The sequence below is a fragment of the Saccostrea cucullata genome, unplaced genomic scaffold (assembly GCF_032062105.1).
Source record: "Saccostrea cucullata isolate Sc308-1 unplaced genomic scaffold, CSIRO_AGI_Scuc_v1 ctg2064, whole genome shotgun sequence".
In the NCBI taxonomy this organism is placed as follows: domain Eukaryota; kingdom Metazoa; phylum Mollusca; class Bivalvia; order Ostreida; family Ostreidae; genus Saccostrea; species Saccostrea cuccullata.
In genome coordinates, this window is record NW_026921091.1 from 97,138 (window position 1) to 120,278 (window position 23,141).

At 33.3% G+C, this 23,141-nt stretch overlaps 1 protein-coding gene across 1 annotated transcript in view; it reads left to right on the plus strand.

The window, feature by feature from the left end:
• LOC134259153 (WD repeat-containing protein 49-like) overlaps positions 1-23,141 on the plus strand; it is a 56,197-nt gene that overhangs the window by 28,976 nt on the left and 4,080 nt on the right. Inside the window, exons 6-22 of the mRNA XM_062741754.1 lie at positions 147-234; positions 501-634; positions 9,179-9,283; positions 9,560-9,662; positions 10,248-10,280; positions 10,469-10,533; positions 10,949-11,173; positions 12,173-12,351; positions 12,712-12,876; positions 13,025-13,140; positions 13,819-13,891; positions 15,078-15,263; positions 15,957-16,034; positions 16,287-16,452; positions 16,983-17,117; positions 19,191-19,342; positions 20,153-20,218. Of these exons, the coding sequence (XP_062597738.1) occupies positions 147-234; positions 501-634; positions 9,179-9,283; positions 9,560-9,662; positions 10,248-10,280; positions 10,469-10,533; positions 10,949-11,173; positions 12,173-12,351; positions 12,712-12,876; positions 13,025-13,140; positions 13,819-13,891; positions 15,078-15,263; positions 15,957-16,034; positions 16,287-16,452; positions 16,983-17,117; positions 19,191-19,342; positions 20,153-20,218 (2,069 nt within the window). The remainder of the gene's footprint in view (positions 1-146; positions 235-500; positions 635-9,178; positions 9,284-9,559; positions 9,663-10,247; positions 10,281-10,468; positions 10,534-10,948; positions 11,174-12,172; positions 12,352-12,711; positions 12,877-13,024; positions 13,141-13,818; positions 13,892-15,077; positions 15,264-15,956; positions 16,035-16,286; positions 16,453-16,982; positions 17,118-19,190; positions 19,343-20,152; positions 20,219-23,141) is intronic.

Here is a 23,141-nt window from a genome sequence, read left to right on the forward strand (position 1 = left end):
CACATGCATTTTTGTTTATTTTTTACAGCTTCATTTATAGACTTTTTGAATTAAATTTATGACATGGGAAACAGGCCAGGTTCATCTAAGTCTTCCTAAAGAATATCATCTTTTTACATGAAGAAAACCTGTTTTATATTTTACAGCTATTTATGACATGGGGAACAAGCTAGAATTTAACTGCCAGTACAAGGTACAGGGCATGGAGTTCACTCCCCTGTGTCTGGATTACTGGTAAGAGTTCTTTCCCTTTGGTTGGCATTTCGGCAATATACCATGTATATGTGTGTATATATACCATCATGACCACTCTTAGATTTCACTGTTATTTTTTAAAAAAATTAAATTAAAAATTAAATTTTTAATTGATTAAGAATTTAATTTATTTTTGCTTACTTTTAAGATATGATCCTACATTTCGATAACTTTAAGGACTAAATTTTGATTAAGAATTCATTTAATTTATTACTTAATTTGGTTTATTTTTCTGATTTTTTAAGGTATAACCCTAAGGATGCCAATGAAGCGATCCTGTGTTGGGGTGACGTGGGGGGCTATGTGAACTGTTTGTTCTTTAATTCGGCCAATATTGCTCTGTTTGAAAGACCGCCAGCGCCTGCCGGGGAAAAACAAGGTAATGTACGGGAAAATCGTAAAAAACTTCTACCACATGGAATTAAATCTGTATATTGAGAAAAAGTAGGTATTCTTAGAAATTAAAAATAGTAAAGTCGAACACACACACAAGGTTAACTGAGATTTGGTTGCAAGGAGAAATTGACATAAGAGTGAAATTATATAGTATAGCATCCTTAAAGGAAAGTTAAATGAGTTCTGTTACAGTGAGAAATTATATGTGAAGCATCAGGATATCTGAATTACTACTTAAACGAGACAAAATAACATTAAAAAAACTGTTCCGAAGAAAAGTCATCCAAATACTGAAGCATCCAGATATCTGAATTACCAGTTAAACAAGAATAAATAACAAAAATTCTGTTCCGAAGAAAAGTCATCCAGATACTGAAGCATCCAGATATCTGAGGGTCCACTATACTAAGAAATTGAGGGCTATTTGAATCCAGGAAAAACTTCTGAATCAATAATAACATAACCTCCTATTGCCGTACACTTACTTTAAGGTTAAAGTTGACCTATTTATGATCAGGTCCTTTGAATCGGTTAATGAATTGATGCATGAACATTTTATTTTGTTAACAGCATGTATTTTTTGCATGAATATTATGTTTTTTATTCCATGCCTTTCATTTCAAGATGTGCTTATCTTGTATTATATGGGCTTAAAGCTATCATGCATGTATGAATATTTGTTTAAAACCCTGTGTATACTAACATTTGTTTAAATAAAGGAAATCTGTAGGACTACACAAAAAATATATGATTCCTGTAAGTTAAAATTAAATTAAAAGGTGGGTACGTTCTAAAAAAGGAACTTCTGAAATATTTTTTTTTTCAAACTTAAGTATGTGAAAATGAAACGCACAGTACTGTAGGAATAATATTTTTAAAACCAGCAATAACATAAGTGTTATATATCAAATGATGATTATTAAGAAAACATATTCTGGCATCCCAGTCATGGGGAATTAACTCTATTTAAACTAACAGATACAGGCTTAGTACAATAAAAATAAACACACTGAGTATAACTTTATTGTAACAGATACAGGCTTAGTACAATAAAAATAAACACACTGAGTGTAACTTTATTGTGACAGATACAGGCTTAGTACAGTGAAAATAAACACACTGAGTGTAACTTTATTGTGACAGATACAGGCTTAGTACAATAAAAAATAAACACACTGAGTATAACTTTATTGTGACAGATACAGGCTTTAAGTACAATGAAAATAAACACACTGAGTGTAACTTTATTGTAACAGATACAGGCTTAGTACAATAAAAATAAACACACTGAGTGTAACTTTATTGTGACAGATACAGGCTTAGTACAATAAAAATAAACACACTGAGTGTAACTTTATTGTAACAGATACAGGCTTAGTACAATAAAAATAAACACACTGAGTGTAACTTTATTGTGACAGATACAGGCTTAGTACAATAAAAAATAAACACACTGAGTATAACTTTATTGTGACAGATACAGGCTTTAAGTACAATGAAAATAAACACACTGAGTGTAACTTTATTGTAACAGATACAGGCTTAGTACAATAAAAATAAACACACTGAGTGTAACTTTATTGTGACAGATACAGCCTTAGTACAATAAAAATAAACACATTGAGTGTAACTTTATTGTAACAGATACAGGCTTAGTACAATAAAAATAAACACACTGAGTATAACTTTATTGTAACAGATACAGGCTTAGTACAATAAAAATAAACACACTGAGTATAACTTTATTGTGACAGATACAATAAAAATAAACACACTGAGTATAACTTTATTGTGACAGATACAGGCTTAGTACAATAAAAATAAACACACTGAGTATAACTTTATTGTGACAGATACAGGCTTAGTACAATAAAAATAAACACACTGAGTATAACTTTATTGTAACAGATACAGGCTTAGTACAATAAAAATAAACACACTGAGTATAACTTTATTGTGACAGATACAGACTTAGTACAGTAAAAATAAACACACTGAGTATAACTTTATTGTGACAGATACAGGCTTAGTACAGTAAAAATAAACACACTGAGTATAACTTTATTGTGACAGATACAGACTTAGTACAGTAAAAATAAACACACTGAGTATAACTTTATTGTGACAGATACAGACTTAGTACAGTAAAAATAAACACACTGAGTATAACTTTATTGTGACAGATACAGGCTTAGTACAATAAAAATAAACACACTGAGTATAACTTTATTGTAACAGATACAGGCTTAGTACAATAAAATTAAACACACTGAGTATAACTTTATTGTGACAGATACAGACTTAGTACAATAAAAATAAACACACTGAGTGTAACTTTATTGTGACAGATACAGGCTTAGTACAGTGAAAATAAACACACTGAGTGTAACTTTATTGTGACAGATACAGGCTTAGTACAATAAAAAATAAACACACTGAGTATAACTTTATTGTGACAGATACAGGCTTTAAGTACAATGAAAATAAACACACTGAGTGTAACTTTATTGTAACAGATACAGGCTTAGTACAATAAAAATAAACACACTGAGTGTAACTTTATTGTGACAGATACAGGCTTAGTACAACGTTTGTGCCGATCAAAAAAAATAAACACACTGAGTGTAACTTTATTGTAACAGATACAGGCTTAGTACAGTGAAAATAAACACACTGAGTGTAACTTTATTGTGACAGATACAGGCTTAGTACAATAAAAAATAAACACACTGAGTATAACTTTATTTTGACAGATACAGGCTTAGTACAATAAAAATAAACACACTGAGTGTAACTTTATTGTGACAGATACAGACTTAGTACAGTAAAAATAAACACACTGAGTATAACTTTATTGTGACAGATACAGACTTAGTACAGTAAAAATAAACACACTGAGTATAACTTTATTGTAACAGATACAGGCTTAGTACAATAAAAATAAACACACTGAGTATAACTTTATTGTAACAGATACAGGCTTAGTACAATAAAATTAAACACACTGAGTATAACTTTATTGTGACAGATACAGACTTAGTACAATAAAAATAAACACACTGAGTGTAACTTTATTGTGACAGATACAGGCTTAGTACAATAAGAATAAACACACTGAGTATAACTTTATTGTGACAGATACAATAAAAATAAACACACTGAGTATAACTTTATTGTGACAGATACAATAAAAATAAACACACTGAGTATAACTTTATTGTGACAGATACAATAAAAATAAACACACTGAGTATAACTTTATTGTGACAGAAACAGGCTTAGTACAATAAAAATAAACACACTGAGTATAACTTTATTGTGACAGATACAGGCTTAGTACAATAAAAATAAACACACTGAGTGTAACTTTATTGTAACAGATACAGACTTAGTACAGTAAAAATAAACACACTGAGTGTAACTTTATTGTGACAGATACAGACTTAGTACAGTAAAAATAAACACACTGAGTATAACTTTATTGTTACAGATACAGACTTAGTACAGTAAAAATAAACACACTGAGTATAACCTTATTGTGACAGATACAGGCTTAGTACAGTAAAAATAAACACACTGAGTGTAACTTTATTGTAACAGATACAGGCTTAGTACAATAAAATTAAACACACTGAGTATAACTTTATTGTGACAGATACAGACTTAGTACAATAAAAATAAACACACTGAGTGTAACTTTATTGTGACAGATACAGGCTTAGTACAATAAGAATAAACACACTGAGTATAACTTTATTGTGACAGATACAATAAAAACTAGTGCTAATTGTAACGGAAACCGTTACAGATGTTCCCCAAACGCTCCCCAACTCTCTTTCGGTGCCATGTTCCCTGTAAGCTTCATTAAATAAGACAAACTCTGTGCATTTTTGACTTTTACAACGTTTTCCCAGAAGGATACCAATTATATTCAATTTTTAGCATTGCACCCAAGCGCATGTGAATGCATGTGCGTTATGACCATATCATCTTGTCTACACTATTTATATATTTTACTATACTATATACTATACTATATATTAAAGCATTCAGTCCAAAAGTAATAAAAATCACTCATTCAAAAGTATTTTTGAAGATACTCATTTCAAATGCACGCACGTGCGTACACGTGCATGATGATCATACCTTCTTGTAGGAGTCCTTTACATCTATCTATGTTCTAAATCCCATCCTGTTTGGTTGAAAAACAAGGGAGTTATAGCCATTTAAAGTTTCAGCTAATCAGATTGCAGCACACGTGCATGCACGTAATTTAATGATTTTTTTATATCATTTCGTAGGATATCCTAATGCATGACTATATTTTAAATTTCAAAGAATTTCGTCAAAAAACAAAGGAGAAATAGCCATTTAAAGTTTCAGCCAATCAGATTGCAGCACACGTGCATGCGCGTGATTTCATGATTTTTTTACTATATCATTTCGTAGGATATCCTAATGCATGACTATATTTTAAATTTCAAAGAATTTCGTCAAAAAACAAAGGAGATATTGCCATTTAAAGTTTCAGCCAATCAGCTTGCAGCACGCGCACATGCGCATGCTTTCATGAAAATTCTTATATATTCTTATATATCATGCAGGAAGGAATGGGTCAGACAAGGGTAGATTCATAATGTAGGACTATGTTCAAAATTTCAAAGGATTATGACAAGAAACAAGAAAGTTATTGAGACTTTAGTTTCAGCCAATCAGAGCGAAGCGCACGTGCATGCGCGTGAGATCTTGCTATTTTGACCATGCTATCTTGTTTATACTACTAATGTATCCTTACATTATGAGTTTCAAAAAATTTCATCAAAAAATAGAAAAGTTGCGGCAATATCCATTATATTGGTAATTTCACCTATTGCACGTGCGCGCTCTTGCAAGCACGTGCGCTCAAAATGACCTTTGTTTGGCAACTCTACATAACATGCCTACTAACCCTAAAAAGGTTTCACCTAAGTCGGATGTGTAGTTTACAAGATCACTCGTGGACAAAATTTTCCCAGGAAGAAGAAAAATAATAATAATAATAATAAGAAACAGAGTAAAAACAATATGTTCCCCAACTTCGTTTGGGGAACATAATAAACACACTGAGTATAACTTTATTGTGACAGATACAATAAAAATAAACACACTGAGTATAACTTTATTGTGACAGATACAATAAAAATAAACACACTGAGTATAACTTTATTGTGACAGATACAGGCTTAGTACAATAAAAATAAACACACTGAGTATAACTTTATTGTGACAGATACAGGCTTAGTACAATAAAAATAAACACACTGAGTGTAACTTTATTGTAACAGATACAGACTTAGTACAGTAAAAATAAACACACTGAGTGTAACTTTATTGTGACAGATACAGACTTAGTACAGTAAAAATAAACACACTGAGTATAACTTTATTGTTACAGATACAGACTTAGTACAGTAAAAATAAACACACTGAGTGTAACTTTATTGTGACAGATACAGGCTTAGTACAGTAAAAATAAACACACTGAGTGTAACTTTATTGTGACAGATTTGGAGTTTATGCTTAGAAAGATGTTTGGTAGGTAATAAAATGATTTAATTTTCCTCGGAATTTTAGTTGTGAGGAATTCCTTATACACACATGTACTGTATATTAAGAGCTTTGAATGAGAAAGATGTACGGTTAAGGTTTTAAAATGATGTAATTTTCCTTGGAATTAGTTGTAATTCCTTTTGCTTAAGGAGCTTTGAAGAAGAAAATCAATGTGAATATAATATGGAGCTTTTCAAAAAAAAAAAGCATTTTATCTTAGTATTATATATTTTTCAAAAATGCTTTCTTTGCTTGAAATTGTTAATCTTGAATGAATAAACTGGAAACTTGTCACAATATTTTACATTTTTGTTGTTGTGTAGAAGTAAAAAAAATATGTATGCCCTTAATTACACCCCATTTTCTTATTATTTTTTCTTCTCTTAAACATATATGCAATAGTAAAGAATATCTGCATCCATTAAAAAAAATGGATAGAAAATTGTTTGTTTTACAAAAAGACCTATTTGTTAATAGAAACTGAATTTATATCTAGTAAATCAATTCTCTGTGACATGCTTTCTAAATAGAAACTGAAAGTAAATCTACAAAGATTACCCTGGATGACCCTCCCTTATAGATCCCTTGCTTATAGAGCCTTGTTTTATTTGCATGCATCCACTTCTCTCTGCTTTGCTTTTTTAGTTGACATTTATTCCATGCATTTTTATCGTACATGTTAGCACACACATAGCTGGAAGCCATTCATTGCTTAATGTACCATTTGTTGATCTGTCTGTCTGTGTAAATACATGTAATTGTAATGTAATTGCACAATGTTTTGTATCAGTGTTGTAATGTAGTCATGGTGTTTATAGGAAAACAAAGTAGCTTTTGTTAAAGAAATGCAGGCTTTGATCAAGATTTTCAAATCCAGCAGCAGGTTTATGATCTCATTATAAATAAACACGCCATTGGAGGAATGGATAGGGGTGGGTTAAACTGAATCAGTTTGTTAATGGAATTCTCTGAGACAATTTCCTTATAGCAGAAAATGAAGAGTTCTTCCACAAATTTTCATCAATGAACTATAAATAATTTTTTAAAAGTTAGTAATAAACTTGTAATTAATTTAATTTTTCTTTATTAATTGTCAACACAGTGGGTAAGATAAAACTGTGTGAAAATTTCACCGAGATGTCAACACGTTTGAAATCCGCCGATCAATTCTTTCAGATCACTGCAAGTCTACATTCTGCTTACAGATCTGTAGAAAAGGCTAAATATTTCTACTTTTAATTTTATTTTTCAACCTTTTATTTTTATATGATTCATTTGCACATATGATATCATAGCAGTTGTTCATGGAGTTATCCCCCCATTTCTTATTTTATTATTTCATTACCATAATGATCCCCATAATAATCATTACTGTAACAGTATTTTGTGTAATAATAAGTGCATTGCCTAATTCATTATTTTTGTTTTTCATTTTACAATCATATCTCCATGGACACCAGCTTTGAATTAATTCATCTCTGTATCACTGATTTTGATTGGTCTCTAATTTCATGCAAATTAATCAATATTATGCTTTATTTTGTTGGCTGTGTGCGAACTCTGACCTTTAACCTTTGCACTATCTACACTCAGTTTGGGAAGGTGAGTAATTTTCTTTAAGGTTCTTTTCCTCATTTTTTTTAAAAATGTAATTTTAGTTTGTGTTGTATAATTGTATTAATACATGTTAATTGTTATTCAAAACATAGAATTTCCATTAGATGACTGTTTACATTTTTTTTTATTAAAACAGATACCGGAATTTAGACAGGCACTGAATTTTAACTTGTATTAGTAGAAAATACAGAAATTAATTTAAACTAAATTTGTCCTTTTGTTTCTATTTCTGTATATTTTATTGGTACTTCCCATTGATGATTTGAGAAGTGATGTTAACAAATTTTCTGTTTATCCCCCTTTCGTCTCCCCAAATGCTAATTCCATCCTGCCTCTGTTTCCTCTGAATCCAAAGCCAGCACCCTCACCCTGTTCTAGCTCCTGATCCTGAGTCCTCTATTTAAGTCCATTAGTTCCCCCACACCTGTGTTCATTCCATAATTCCCTGACCATGTTCTGAAATCATTCAACTCTTCATACAAATTAACATGAATGAACATTAATGGAGATTAGTGAACATGTCATCAATTTAAATTCCAATTTTCCAAAATTATTTGTCCTTCTATAATAAATAAATAATTTTCAATGATCATTTATAGTTATATTTTATTATTGAAATGTGGTAAATATAAAGTAAAGAATATTGGCAAATAAGTTGGAAGTCAAAAGGTTGGACTATCTATCCTATTTTAGTCAGAAGCAAATTTCACATTAATTTTGACAATATCTTTAAAAAGCCGGTTGATTATCATTAAAAACACAAGAATGGATGCATTCACGGAAAAATGAAAATTGGTACAATGTGATAAATTTGAGAGTGTTTTCTAACTTGTTATAAAAGCCCATTTTGTAGGGATTAATAGTTCAGTACATTTTCTATATATAGTTTTATTCTCTTTTAATGTGTAAAAGAGAGTAAAAAAGAAAACTTCTTAAACTAAAAATGTGTGGTTACTTGTTGACAGGTGCTATGGGGTTTTTGAATAATAATATTGTGTAGATTTATTTTAATTATGTAAGGTAACTTTAAAATTGGAAACTTTTTTTTCTAATAAATATTCATTAATGGTGAAGGGGACCTTTCCTACAATAACCAACAAAAAAAATATTCTGCTTCTCAATATCTAAACTGAAAATTCTGTTTTTAATGTAATAAAAATTTATAATATTGATATAAAATTTACCCTTCCTTCCTAAAAAACTATATTATATTTATAATATCAGCTTTGAATTAATACAAAAGACAACCATGATAAAGAAACACTTCAAAGTCATATTATAAAAACGTTCTCCAGGTTCAGGTTCATTTTGTCTTTTTCAGAACCGTGCCTTAACGTGAACCTGCAGGATGTGGGAAATGAGACTCTGTTCAAGAACGAAACTTACACCCGACACGAGGCCCACAGGAAAGAGTGGGTGAGACAAGGTAAGCTCAGAGATTGAATCTCAGTTTTTATAGTACTTTGATTTTAGTAACATTGAATACTTGTAGTACTTTGATTTTTGTGACATTGAATACTTATGGTACTTTGATTTTAGTGAAATTGATTGGACATTGAATACTTTTAGTACTTTGATTTTAATAGTGAATTATTAGATTTTACATTGAATACTTGTAGAACTTTAATATATTTTGCATAATTTATCATAATGTTTGTCATAATGAAGTATGCCCATTATTTTGACAAATCTTTGCCCACAGTGAAGTATGCCCATTATTTGGAGTGTTTCATCAGTTGCTCCACGACCAGTACAAACTCTATGGTGATAGGCTGGATGGAGAAAAAGACAGGATCTGTCACCAAGTGAGTTCAACAGAAAACAGGATCTTTCTGTAAAATTCATGATATAGCTAGAAACTTTACTTGATGTATTATAAGGTAAATTGTACAAATCTTAGTATCGAATCGCACTGAATAGTCTACCACCTCTTCATATTCATGTTTGATTTTAAAGTAAAATTTACTTACTGTAGATCACTTAATTTTCGCGACACCTTATTTTCGCGAAATAGTCATTGACTTTTTATTAGCGTGACAAAATTTCACGAATTGTGGTCATTGCTCTATATAATCTTAAGGAATTCTATTATATGCGAGAATGAAATTTTCGCAAGCATACTGTCTCGTGTAATTACGCGAAAATAAAGTTCTCGTGAATAAAAAGTGATTTACATATACTTTATTGAGCAATTTTAAAACTCTCTCTTCATTTCAAAATTTAGTTTGAAAAATGTGTTTGAGTGATTCAAAGTCAATAAACCTGTGTATCAAATGCATCATACTTAATGTTTCCTGTGACATATCATGTGAATAACTCTGGGCATTTTTTTCTTTGAAGGAAGAATAATTTTTTTTTTAGATTTAAAATATTTTTTCTATTTTTCGCAGGGATCAAGGAACAAGCAAGAAGATTCAGAGAATGTAAGTAACAAGTTCTATTTTTATTTTTAAAAAATTCTGATCCAGAGAGGTTCAATTATCCTACCATCTAAGCAAAAATCTTTTCATTTCTTCTTAAAAATTCATAATTAAAGATCTTTTTGCATCTTCAGGATATGTATCATATCTTCACATTTTTTGAAACTTATTTTTCTTCTACATGATTACAGATCCAGCTTCAACATATCCCAGGGTGTGAGCACTTTTGACTACAACCAACATCTAAACATCATTGGTGAGTTGTAGATCTCTGATATATATTATAAATTTTGAGGGGAGGGGGTGGGGGACTGAGAATTCTTTAGTTAGCTCATTCTGAGAAGGAATATCCTATAAGCAAGCTAGATTAAATGTTCCTTTTTAGTTTCAAAATTTTACTTACAATTTAGTGTTGAATGATTCCGCTACTGTATACAGGGAAGTTTTCACCCCCATTTTATTTTCGCCCCTTTAGCCCTAAACACAAGTGGGCAAATTTAAGATGGGGCGATCTCAACGAAAACAGTAAAATTTCTTAAAGAAAACTGTGAATGGGCAAAATTAAAATGGAGCAAAATTGCTTGCAAGTATGAATGGGCGAAAATAACCTTGGGTGAAAATAACCTGTGTACAGTATATGTTTTGATAACTGTGTCTATATTTATCCGTAGCCACCGCTGGCGTGAACCACCACGTGTGTCTGTGGAACCCCCACATTGTGTCTAAACCTAACGGTGTCCTGCGGGGTCACATGGCCAGCGTGATACAGGTCCAGTTCATCAAGAGTCGCGGTCAGCTCATCAGCTTCTCTAAAGACAAAGTCCTGAGGATCTGGGATGTACAGCTACAAGTCTGTATACAGAGATTAGCAGGGATGTTCCCTAAAGGCCCCGAAGGTAGATAATTGAAATACATGTAGATAAGGTACAAAGGTTAATACTCTTATACTACTACAAGTGTGTGTACAGGCTTCAGAAGGCGTAAAACTTTCACTTTCATGAGCTCACGTTTGACCTCAGTACCACTTTTTCACTGTTTTAAAAATTTTTTAAAAAGTCTGAGATACTTAAATCAGAAGTGAACTCATCTAACTTTTATGGCCCTCAGAGCTAGTTAGAGGCTGGTCTGTGCTAGGTAGAGTTCCCTGAAGGAAGATGATCCATAGTGTTGTTTTACATCAGTTCAAGGTTATTCAGCTTGATCAGAGCTCCAGATAAGGTGCGTATTTGCAGAAATACGCATTAAATTTTACAAAATACGCATTGAAAAGTAAAATAGAGCGTACAATTACGCATTAGCAATCATAGATACGCATTACACCACGAATGTACTGCGTACAACAAGTATAAGAATACAGGTACGACTAACTTAATGATTTGGAAGTGAAAGTAACCTGGCTTTGAAAAGGTTGACCACTAACCCCCCCTCCCCCCCCCCCCTCTCTCCGAAATAGGATTTTCCACATTTGGGCAACTTTTAAATTACTTACACTTTTTTTTTTTTTTTTTTGCTTGTCAACTTTTTCAGGTCAATAAAATAAAAATTTTCTCTGGCTGCCCCCCCCCCCATTTTCAAAGACGATGCTACGTGCCTGCTATATAAACAAAATACTCTTCTATCATTTGCTGAAAATCAAAATCTGCATTGATTTGAAAATCAGGGAGTAAATACACTTTGTGGTAAAAAATTATCTGGAGCTCTGTTGATACAATTGAATTTTGACATTGTTTATACCTAAAAATGTTTGAGTGAATATAATTTTGTTTTTTCATCATCAATTTCCCTATTTTTAAGCTTCTTTAAACTATCCCTTGTTTTTTACTGTGCTTGTTGTTATGTTAGAGATAATGATTTTACTCTGAACTCTGAACTAATTGGCACTCTTGACTTGACAGTTGTGAGTACCCTGTTCTTTGACGAGGAGAAGGATCGCTCAGGCATGGAGAGGAACAAGATGTTAATTACGTTTAATTATCAGATCACGCTGATGGAGATGAAGACGGAGAATCGGGATAAAATCATGTCACACGAGAAACCCGTCACCTCAGCTATCTACAACTCTGTCTACAATCAGGTAAGCTATAAATAGCTGTATAAACCAAATGAGGTTTAATTCGCATAGATTCAGGTTAGCTTTGTAGAATTGGATCATTTGTTGTAGAGAAGTGTTTGAAAATTATTTCTTGTTTGTTGCAATGAAGGTCAAAGTCTATGGAAACAGAAAATTCATACTGAGTGAACTCTAACTGAACATAAAATTTGAATGTCAAATACATGTAGTGTATTTTATCTAAGTTTGTATCACTATGTTTATTTCTATTCGTAGGTGATCAGTGTTTATTTCTATTTGTAGGTGATCAGTGTTTATTTCTATTTGTAGGTGATCAGTGTTTATTTCTATTTGTAGGTGATCAGTGTTTATTTCTATTTGTAGGTGATTAGTGTCTGCCAGGCTGGCACCATGATTGTTTGGATGATTGACACAGGTCAAAAGGTCAAACAGTTTAACAATACTCACTCTAATGCCGAGGTCACGTGTCTGGCTCAGGATCCCACGGAAACCAAACTGTTCACAGGAAGTACTGACGGAACAGTCAAGGTGAGGGGTCAAGGTCACAATTTTTTTTTAATTTTAGGATTTTATTCATATTTGCAAAAAGCAATTTCCTGATTCTGTTGGTATTTTTTTATATGATTAGGAGTCTTTGAATATTTATTAGAGTAAGTGTTTATTTTTGTATTATCAGGTTTGGGATTTTAATGGACACTGCTTCCACACCCTGGAGTGTGCAGGAGGACAGCCAGCTGACATAGGGCAGATCCTTAATCTGAAGAGAAGTGTGGTGGTGGTAGGGTGGACCAAGTAAGTAAACAGAGGGGTGGATCTAGGAGCTAATACAATACAGGGGTGGGGGACAGATCCTTAATCTGAAGAGGAGTGTAGTGGTGGTAGGGTGGATCAAGTAAGTAAACAAAGGGGTGGATCAAGAATCTAATACAATACAGGGGTGGGGGGCAGATCCTTAATCTGAAGAGGAGTGTAGTGGTGGTAGGGTGGACCAAGTAAGTAAACCAAGGGTGGATCTAGAATCTTATACAATACAGGGGTGGGGGACAGATCCTTAATCTGAAGAGAAGTGTGGTCTTGGTTGGCTGGACCAAATAAGTTACTAAATGGAGGGATGGGTCTAGGATCTAATGAAGATCCTCAATCTGAGAGATATGTAGTGGTGGTAGTGTGACCAAGTAAGTAAAGGGGTCAGGGGATCTGAGATCCATGAAAAAAGTGAGAGATATAGTATGGATATAGTGGATGAAAGATACTGAAGGGAGGGTCTAAAGATGTCATGTAAAACAAGGGAGTGGATCCTTAACTTACAGAAAAGTGTGGTGTAACTTGGACCAAGTAAGTGGTGAAAGGGAGGATTTGAGATATAATTCTACATGTACATGGTTTAGGGATTTTTTTTATTAAAAAAATATGTGAGATGATGGTGTAGGTGAGAGGAACCATTGATTGTGAGGGTTTATTATTTTTCAGGCAAATCACAGTTTTCCCGACAGCTTCCTTTAAAGACTTCCATGTTCAGCCAGCAGAATGGAAAGGTGGAAAGGTAGGACTGTCTAACTGTGTTTTAAGCTGTGTGTGTTTGTCTGTCTGTTATTTCTTTATGAAGCTAACAGACAGGAAACGTGAAAAGGTTGATCTGTCTGTGTCTGTATGTTTGTTTGTGTGCTCACTTATGACACAGATTGTATTAATTAAACAGTATATTGCAGAATATTTTATTTTTCTTAGAATTGCTTGACATTTGTTCTTTTTAGTGAATATTTTTTTGCTTCATTTATGATTTAGTTAATATTTTGCTTTCAGTCTATTTATATTCAGTATCATTTTTTCAAACATTTAATCCAATATTACATGTACAGTGTATTCAGTTTCTTTTTTTTTTCTTTCTTTCTTTAAGGTTGTGGGTTATGAATTAGCATATTTTATCTAATTTGCTTGCTTTTAATAAAATTTTGTTTGACTACACTCTTATTTAAGCCAAATTACATTTACATTTTACATTATGCACATCATGTAAGCTTAGAATTCATTATTTGCAGCATTTATTTGTAAGTAATTAGAACTGAGTTATCCCATGCCATGTCAAAATAATTCTGAAAGTCAGTCTCATGTATACTTCCTATTCCCCTACACTCCTCCCCCTCAATCCAAAATGAATATCTGAACTGTTCATCCTTGCACAAAATCTTAATACATATCCCAACACACCAGTAGTAAGCCAAGAAATCCATTGAAAATTATGTTTTTGAAGTTAATAAAGCTTTGTCTAGAGTGAAAGAAGACATCTAGTTTTTCAACAGATCCTGTTTCCATATTGTCACAACATAGAACTAGTGCTGTTATTTTACAAAATAACCAGAGTTTAGATGTTGATAGTATTTGTATGTTAATATTGGTAGTGTTGATATTCACAAGAACTGTTCATCCTGGCACTAATCTTATAGTCCTGCCTACTCAGAATTACTAGGATTATTACAATTGTTAACATACTGTTGTAAATACTTGATTTAGCAATATAGTACCATCTTAGTGAGTCAATCATCCTCAGTTCCTAAGTCTGTTAAGTTTTTCTCCTAATTTTTGCAGCTTTCATTGATCAAGTTTTTAATTAGTTATTTGCTCTTTATAGTTTTTTGCTTTTATACATTACCTTAATATAATTATAACATCATACTGTGTTGGCAAGCCACTTTTGATATGTCTTACCGTTTCCGGTTGACTGATTTTAGGAGCACAATGAGGACATTCTATGTTGCGCGTTCACTGGACCGAATCACCTAGCCACAGGAAGTTACGATGGTGAGATCGTAATCTGGAACACGAACTCGGAACACATGTCCAGACGACTCAATCAGAGATCCAGACGGTTAATGGTCAAGTCCAGACAGAAGTCCTTCATGCAGGCCAGAAAGGAGGTGAGACTGTACTAGCTAGTTTGAACCAGTTATACATATAACTGATTATATTATACTTTCATGTAAATTAGTTGAATCTGATTGGTCGATAAACATTTGTAAAAAAACACTATTACCCGTTGAATAATGAAGCCACACCCTCCAGCGTAGCAGCAGTCAACAGTGCTTGACGACGGGTGATATTCCAAAAAATAGCGACTGCGCAGAATTTATGCCCACACAATTCACTGTTACATGTATTTTATAAAACATTCAGTATAATATAATAAATATTGCACCTTGGTTGACAATGGTTTTCTTGGGGTAAAAATTTTCAATGTTACACTCAACTACATGCAATATTTATATAATAGTTCCTATTTTGGTGCAAGATTTTCATCCGAAGGATGTGTGTGATCAGAGATTTAGCTTGCTTTTATTTCTTTATATTTTTAATTTTTGAAAGATTTGGTTGTGCACAAAACTCATGGCAAAACTGGCTAGCCCAAAAGCCATGGTTTACAGCACATCTTTGTATGTAAGAAAAACTGATAGGGAACAACAAACCGTAGTTCTGTTTGATGTGTATCAGGGAACGTTATTTTCATCATTCACTCTCATTAGAATAAAATGCATAGAAAATTCCTATTATCAACCTTTTAAAAGAATTTGCTCTTATTTGAAGTTTTTACTATTTTTTTGTTTTTGTTAAAGTCTGCCTCTTCACAAAGACCAGTATCTAAGACGTCACAAAAGAGCGGGAAAAGTCAGACCAGTGGAGCAGATGACACTGTAAGGAAACACTGAATTTATGATTGAAAACAAGAAATAATGCCAAAATTTTTTCAGTTGATATAAAAAGCTAAAAAAAACTAAACTTTTTTCAAAATACATGTACCATTCTTAAAGAAAGACATGAAATAAAATTTGATGCAAATGATGTTAAATTACAAAAATTTTAATTAAAAGTTGTTTGAAAGGATATATTTAAAGGATATTGTCTCAATATAATATGCTCAAATTTATTCTTGATGTTTATTTCAGAATGAGTTTGGATTGGCTGTTGCTAAGCTGATCTTCCTGGACACCAGGAAGGGGAACTCGGCGGGAGGCGGGGCTAATCTGATCTCGGGGGGAGGGAATGGCTGGGTTCGGTTCTGGAACACTGCCCACACCCGACTGATTGGAGAATTTGTGGCTCACCAGCAATGTCAGTATTATTACATTTTCTTAAGGCTTACCTCCCTCTAATAAGAGAGATAACTCTGTCTTGGAAATATGATTATATTGTATTTCCTTGTAAAAAGAAATGTTGAATTTATAAAATTTCTGTGAAAATAAAATGCTTAAAAACTCAGCACCTTATATATGGTAGCACCGCATGCTGAATTTTTTGGCATTTCATTTATAATTTATATCTTCAATGAAAAGTCCTTATCATAACAGCCTGACTAAACAGAGAAATTGAATTACATGTACTACCTGACAGTGTTTTGAAAAGTAAAGAAACTTCTATCTCCAAAAGTAAAAATAAATTTAAACTCCTAAAGAATTTATTCAGAATGCCTCTGATCTTTCTCTTGCATTGAAACTAATTGAAAAATGAAATTAATGTCAGGTGCTAGCTTTTAAGTACGTAAATTTACAATTTGTAGGTAATCTTTGTTATTCATGTATAAAACTAAAGAATATATGATATGTGAATCAACCATCATTTTTCTTTTGACTTTCTTTGTACAGCTGGGAGCGTTTTAATGGCGACAGACAAGAAGAATCGATACATGGCGACGGGCGACGTAGATGGACTAATCAAAGTGTGGGACATCACAGAGTACTGTGTACAGGCCGCAGACGATGTCATCACTACTTCACCGCGTAAGTATCATAAATATCATCACTATGTCACCGTGTAAGTAACAGAGAATAGATAGGGATAATATAGGCTTTGCCTGCTGCCCTGTCCATTTATTGTATTTATTCCATAGTAAAATATGCTCAAATTAGGTAACACATATCAAATATCATACAAAGGTTTTTAGGTCACCTGAGTAAACTCAGGTGACCTATTGCTATCTGTTTTCGTCCGTCGTCGTGCGTCGTGCGTCGTGCGTTGTGCGTCGTGCGTTAACATTTGAACATTTTCTGCTTCTTCTCTGCAACCACTGAACCAATTTGAACCAAATTTGGCACAAAGCATCTATGGGTAAAGGGGAACAAAAATTGTGAATTTCATGATCCCTGCCCCCCAGGGGCCTGAGGGGTGGGGCCAAAACCACTAAAATTAATGCAATCTTTAAAAATCTTCTTGTTTACACCTGGGCATCAAGCAGTCAAACTGTTTGCATAATTGTAATCAGCAATGAGTCCTCTACCAAAATTGTGAAATTCATGGCCCTGAAGTGTCAGGGGTTCTAGTGCTAGGGCGGGGCTAAATAAGTAGGTAGTGAAAATGCATTATTTCTTTGAAAATCTTCTTCTCTGCTCCTAGGTATTAAATAAAGTAACTAAGTACATAGTTATGATGAGCAAGAGTGCCTCTACCAAAATTGTGAATTTTATGGCCCCAGGGTCAGGGGTTTTGGTGTTAGTACAGTTCTAGATTATATAGTGAAAATACATGAAATCTTTGAAAATCTTCTTCATTGATCCTGTGTATTAAATAAACTAACTAAGTGCCTAGTTATGGTGAGCAAGAGTGCCTCTACGAAAATTGTGAATTTTATGGCCCCAGGATTAGGGTTCTGGTATTAGGGGGGGGGGGCTCTATTGATTATATAGTGAAAATACATTCATGAATTCTTTGAAAATCTTCTTCTCTGCTCCTAGGTATTAAATAAACTAACTAAGTGCCTAGTTATGGTGAGCAAGAGTGCCTCTACGAAAATTGTGAATTTTATGGTCCCAGGATTAGGGGTTCTGGTATTAGAGGGGGGGGGGGCTCTATTGATTATATAGTGAAGATACATGAATTCTTTGAAAATCTTCTTCTCTGCTCCTGGGTATTAAATAAACTAACTAAGTGCATAGTTATGATGAACAAGAGTGCCTCAACCAAAATTGTGAATTTTATGGCCCCAGGGTCAGGGGTTCTGGTGTTAGGGGGGGGGGGGCTCTATTGATTATATAGAAAAAATACATGAATTCTTTGAAAATCTTCTTCAGTGCTCCTGGGTATTAAATAAACTAACTCAGTGCATAATTATGATGAGCAAGAGTGCCTCTACCAAAATTATGAATTTTATGGCCCCAGGGTCAGATGTTTTGGTGTTAGGGCGGGGCTCTATAGATTATATAGTGAAAATTCATTTAATCTTTAAAATTTTCTTCTCTGCTCTAGGGTATTAAGCAGATGAACTACCTATATAGTTATGATCTACAAGGGCCCTAATCTTCCAGAATTGTGAATTTCAAGGCCCCAGGGTCAGGGTTACCATTGGGGGGGGGGTGTACTTATATACTGAAAATGAATGAATGGTTTGAAATCTGCTCCTTGGTATTAATCAAATATCAAGGCCTAAGGGTCAAGGGGTTCATGTGTGGTAGGGGCACTACTGATTATTGCTGAATATAACTGATTAGTTGAAATGCATTTTTTGTTCCCCTACCTTGTGTATGGGTATTAAGTAAACAAACTAAGCAATTGCTAAGTGTATTGTTATGATGAATTAAATTTAATCACTGGAAAGTTGTTGCATAATGCTCAGGTGACCTATAAGGCCCATGGGCCTCTTGTTTCTCCTTCTGGACTTAGAAATTGGATCTTCATGAGGAATTCATAGGTTACAGTCATTGTATTGCTGTGCACACTCCCATATTCACAAGGTGTTTAAGAAATAAAGAACAATCAACTGTACTCAAGAGTTTATCCAGTAACAGACTGTACAGAATATTTGAATGCAGAATATTTTGTCAAAGTATTTGAATTGATTTCTTGATTTCTATTTATAGCCCAGAAGTGTCAGTTTCAGGCCCACGCTGACATGATAAACACGCTGGAGATGTGTGAGAGGAACGAGCGCGTCCTCATCATATCCGCCTCGTCAGACTGCAGTGTCGCCATGTACGACGTACTGGGGAACCTCATAGGGATATTTGGTCAGGTTAGTACAGTGTCACCATGTACGATTAAACGGGAAATGTTGAAGGACTGTTTTGAGAGGTTAGTACTGTGTTTAGTGTAGCCATGTTTGATGTACTGGGAATTCTGATAGGGATATTTGGACAGGATAGTAGAGTATGTAGTATAGGTATCGTCTAGTGGGTTTTCTTGGCGGGTGTAAAATTTGGCGTTTTGCCTTCTCAAAGGTATACCAATAATTTTGGCGTAATTTATTTTAGCGGACGTAGGGTTTTAAGATCTTTACAGATGAACACTAAAAGAGGACTAAATATTTTAGCGATTAAAATTTTAATGGACTATCATCAAAACGCCAAAATAAGCCAAAACTAGCACCCCGCTAAAATTTACCGCTGTACAGTATAATATGGTGGGAAACGTCATAGGGATATTTGGACAGGTTAATACTGTATGTAATGTCACCATGTACGATGTGCTGGGAAATCTTATAGAAATATTTGGACAGGTTAGTACTTTTACAGTATTTAATGTAAGTATTAGGTACTTGGGAATATCATTGGAATATTTGGAGAGATTAATACATTGTCTAATGTATCCATGTATTGAGGTACCTAATAGGAAAATTTAAACAGGTGAGCCACTCAATTGTAAAATCTCTATTGTTTGTTGAAAAAAGATAGATTTGGACAGTTGCTAGTTCAGTTTACCTTGAATTGAGGAACTATTTATAACTTCAATATATGCTCTGTGCTTCTGCATCCTGTTATATTGTAATGTCATAACTGTTTCTTGTTGTTTCTGCATTATCTAACGTTGTTGTTTCTCGCCACAGGAGGATCACTGGAAGATAGAGCCCTATGACCCGGCGGAGGAGTTTATAGAGGAAGTCGAGAGCGAGGTACGTACCAGATACACGTAGGTCTGTCCTGAGTTTGGGGCGCCTTTTGTCCGTTAATACCTACAGCAAAACTTGATTATAGCGAAGTCACTGGGACCCAGAAATTACTTCACTATATACAAGGTGTCCCAAAACATATGTTACCATACATGTTAACCTATTGTGATGAAAAAGAGGGAGATTCAGACCTCAAAAGCGGTAGCATTGCGCGCGTGTTGTTTAACGCTTGGATTATCGATATCTTTCATGTAATATACATGTATATTATAAGCCTTAAATGAAATCAGGTACCTACACTAATCAATCTTAAATATCAACAGCAAGGAAGAAGATAGAAACACCTTAAGTTTGACATAAATTGTACAAATTCAAATATTTTTCATGCTCATCATTTTGCTTGGATTGGCTGCTTTACTTAGCCTTTTGAAGAGTGATCTTTGCTGAAATAGCCTAGAAGCAATAATTCTGAATGTTCATTCAGTTTTTAAACAAAACAAATGATGGCATGGTTTAATCTAGATCTAAAACAAGTTCGTATCTTTCGTTATATAAATCAGATTTCCTGCGATGATCGAAAACGAAAGTAGAGATGTGCCACATGGCTTGGTCAATCGAGTGATTTCTAATGACTTTATTGATAAAGTTGTGAGCTTCTGTGCTTTTAAAGACGATGTCAAATGTTTTCATCTAATTCTTAAAAGCTATATCTCCTTTTTCATGGCAGGGATGTTGATTAATTTATCGTAACCAATGTAATCACTGGTAGTCTTATGATGTTGTCGTTGTCAAATCCGTGCTTGAAATCTATGTACAAAAAAAGCGTTTGTATGATTCCGAGTCAAACCACGCGATATCTAGCGAGATTTTATGAGAGTGGCTTCAAAAATGGATACCCAAGCGAACCAAAAATACTTTAGACGCAGCTTTTGTAGAAAAGCGGTAGATTTCTGAATTAAATCGGTAGGCGGGAGATGGAGTGAAAAAGCGGTAGACTCCCGCCTAAATCGGGAGAGTTAACATGTATGATGTTACACATTTAATCATATACAACTTTATCAAACCAAAAGCATTCAAAAAGATATTTTGTCAACATGAAGTGTATTATTATACATTTTATCTGACAAACTTTTGAGAAATTCTATTAAAAATTAAGGTAATTATGATGTCCTTATGACGTCATCTTATTTTTTAATATGGAACCTTTATGTGAACAGCTGGTATAATTTGTAAGACTTTACTTTGGGTCTAAATCTTCTACTTTAGTCATTAGAACCTTGGGAAAACAACATCCTGTAATGAAATTACTTGACAGAATACTAATTTACAAATTTGTGAAGGAGTTTGAAGTTAAAGGCACCATAAATGACACATGACTTAATTCTGGTATTAGAAGACCAAGGGTGCCTGTACCATAGAGAACATTAATCTCATTGATAGAGTTATTACTGAAACTTTAACAAAAAAAACCCCTTAGACGGGTTCTATGTAAACAATATAGCACCTTTTATATATAGTGTCAGTAAAATACTCAAATTTTAATTAAAATTGATTCCTTACAAGATAAGTGTAATGCAGCATTTGAAAGAGACAGAAATTAGAAGTCCTTTTGGGTTTGCCCACTGGATTTTAATTAGACCCGACCCTGAAAAATTAACAGAAGTATGGTTTTCCGATGAAGCCCACTTCCATTTTAACAGATTTTTTAAAGAAATTTTAAACTCAGTTGTTTGGTGAAATCCAGTTTAGAATGTTACATTTAAGCTTGATAAAAAACATCAGAAATCGTGTTCAAACACTGTTAATTTAAAGGGACCTCATTTAGAAGATGTTGTAAAAATTAATGACATATGTTATTCTAAACAAAAAATATTGATAACAAATAAGGAAACTGAGACACATGTTTGCTTGACAAAAAATTTATAACAATTTTATTATGTATATTAAATTTCATTCATATAACTTGATGCATAAAATTTTTATAACAATTTAATAGTGTAACATATGTTTTGGGACACCCTGTACGTAGTTCGTTATATCTGTATAAGGAGTTTGTAAAATTTATATATTAGTCGGGGATTCCAAAAAAACTTTGTTATATCCATGAATTTGCAATATCCGTGTTTGAAATAAATGAGTTTTACTGTACAGTCATACATTGCATATTCTATGGATTTTCCCCATTTACCCAATCTGACATGCTGGATGTGTTCAATAGACAGGGGATGCTCACTTCTCCATGGCACCTGATCTAATCTCCTATGTGTTTAGAGGTCCCTGTTTGCACTGCTTGGGATTTGTTTATTTTATAGTGGTCATTTGGTCCTGATAACTTGGATGTTTTCATGTCTCATGTATTTGGATGAATGTAAAATGCAAATGATGTACATTGTAATTTTATTTCATGAAACAAGTCTGTTTTTAAGCTTATTAATGTATTCAATTTTTATAAGAAAGCTAGGAAAGATGAATGCTTTAACAAGAACGTATATTACAATTTTGTATTATCATCATGGTAATATTTTCTGCCTCAAGCAACCACAAATCGCTCAGTTGGTAAGTGAACTTCTGTTCAATGCACATGTATATTTTCTCATTCTTTATTAATTTTTGGTAGGTTCGTCTTGAAAGTAACATTGCAAGCCAGATGTTTTAGCTCAACTGAGCCATAATATTAATTTGGTCAAAGTTTTCAATTGATTCCTAAATATGACACAGACACGCATAGCAGCCTAATGGGCTTTTTTTTCACTGATCTTGTTACAAAAATTTTAAACCTGGCTTGCATAGTTACAACTTCAATGTCTTGAAAGTATTTAATTCATTTTCTGAATTACACAGGACAATTTGTGTGTTCTGCCAGTCACACATTATTGTAATTTCTATATAATTACTAGATAGACTTTCTTTAATTCACTTTTATTTA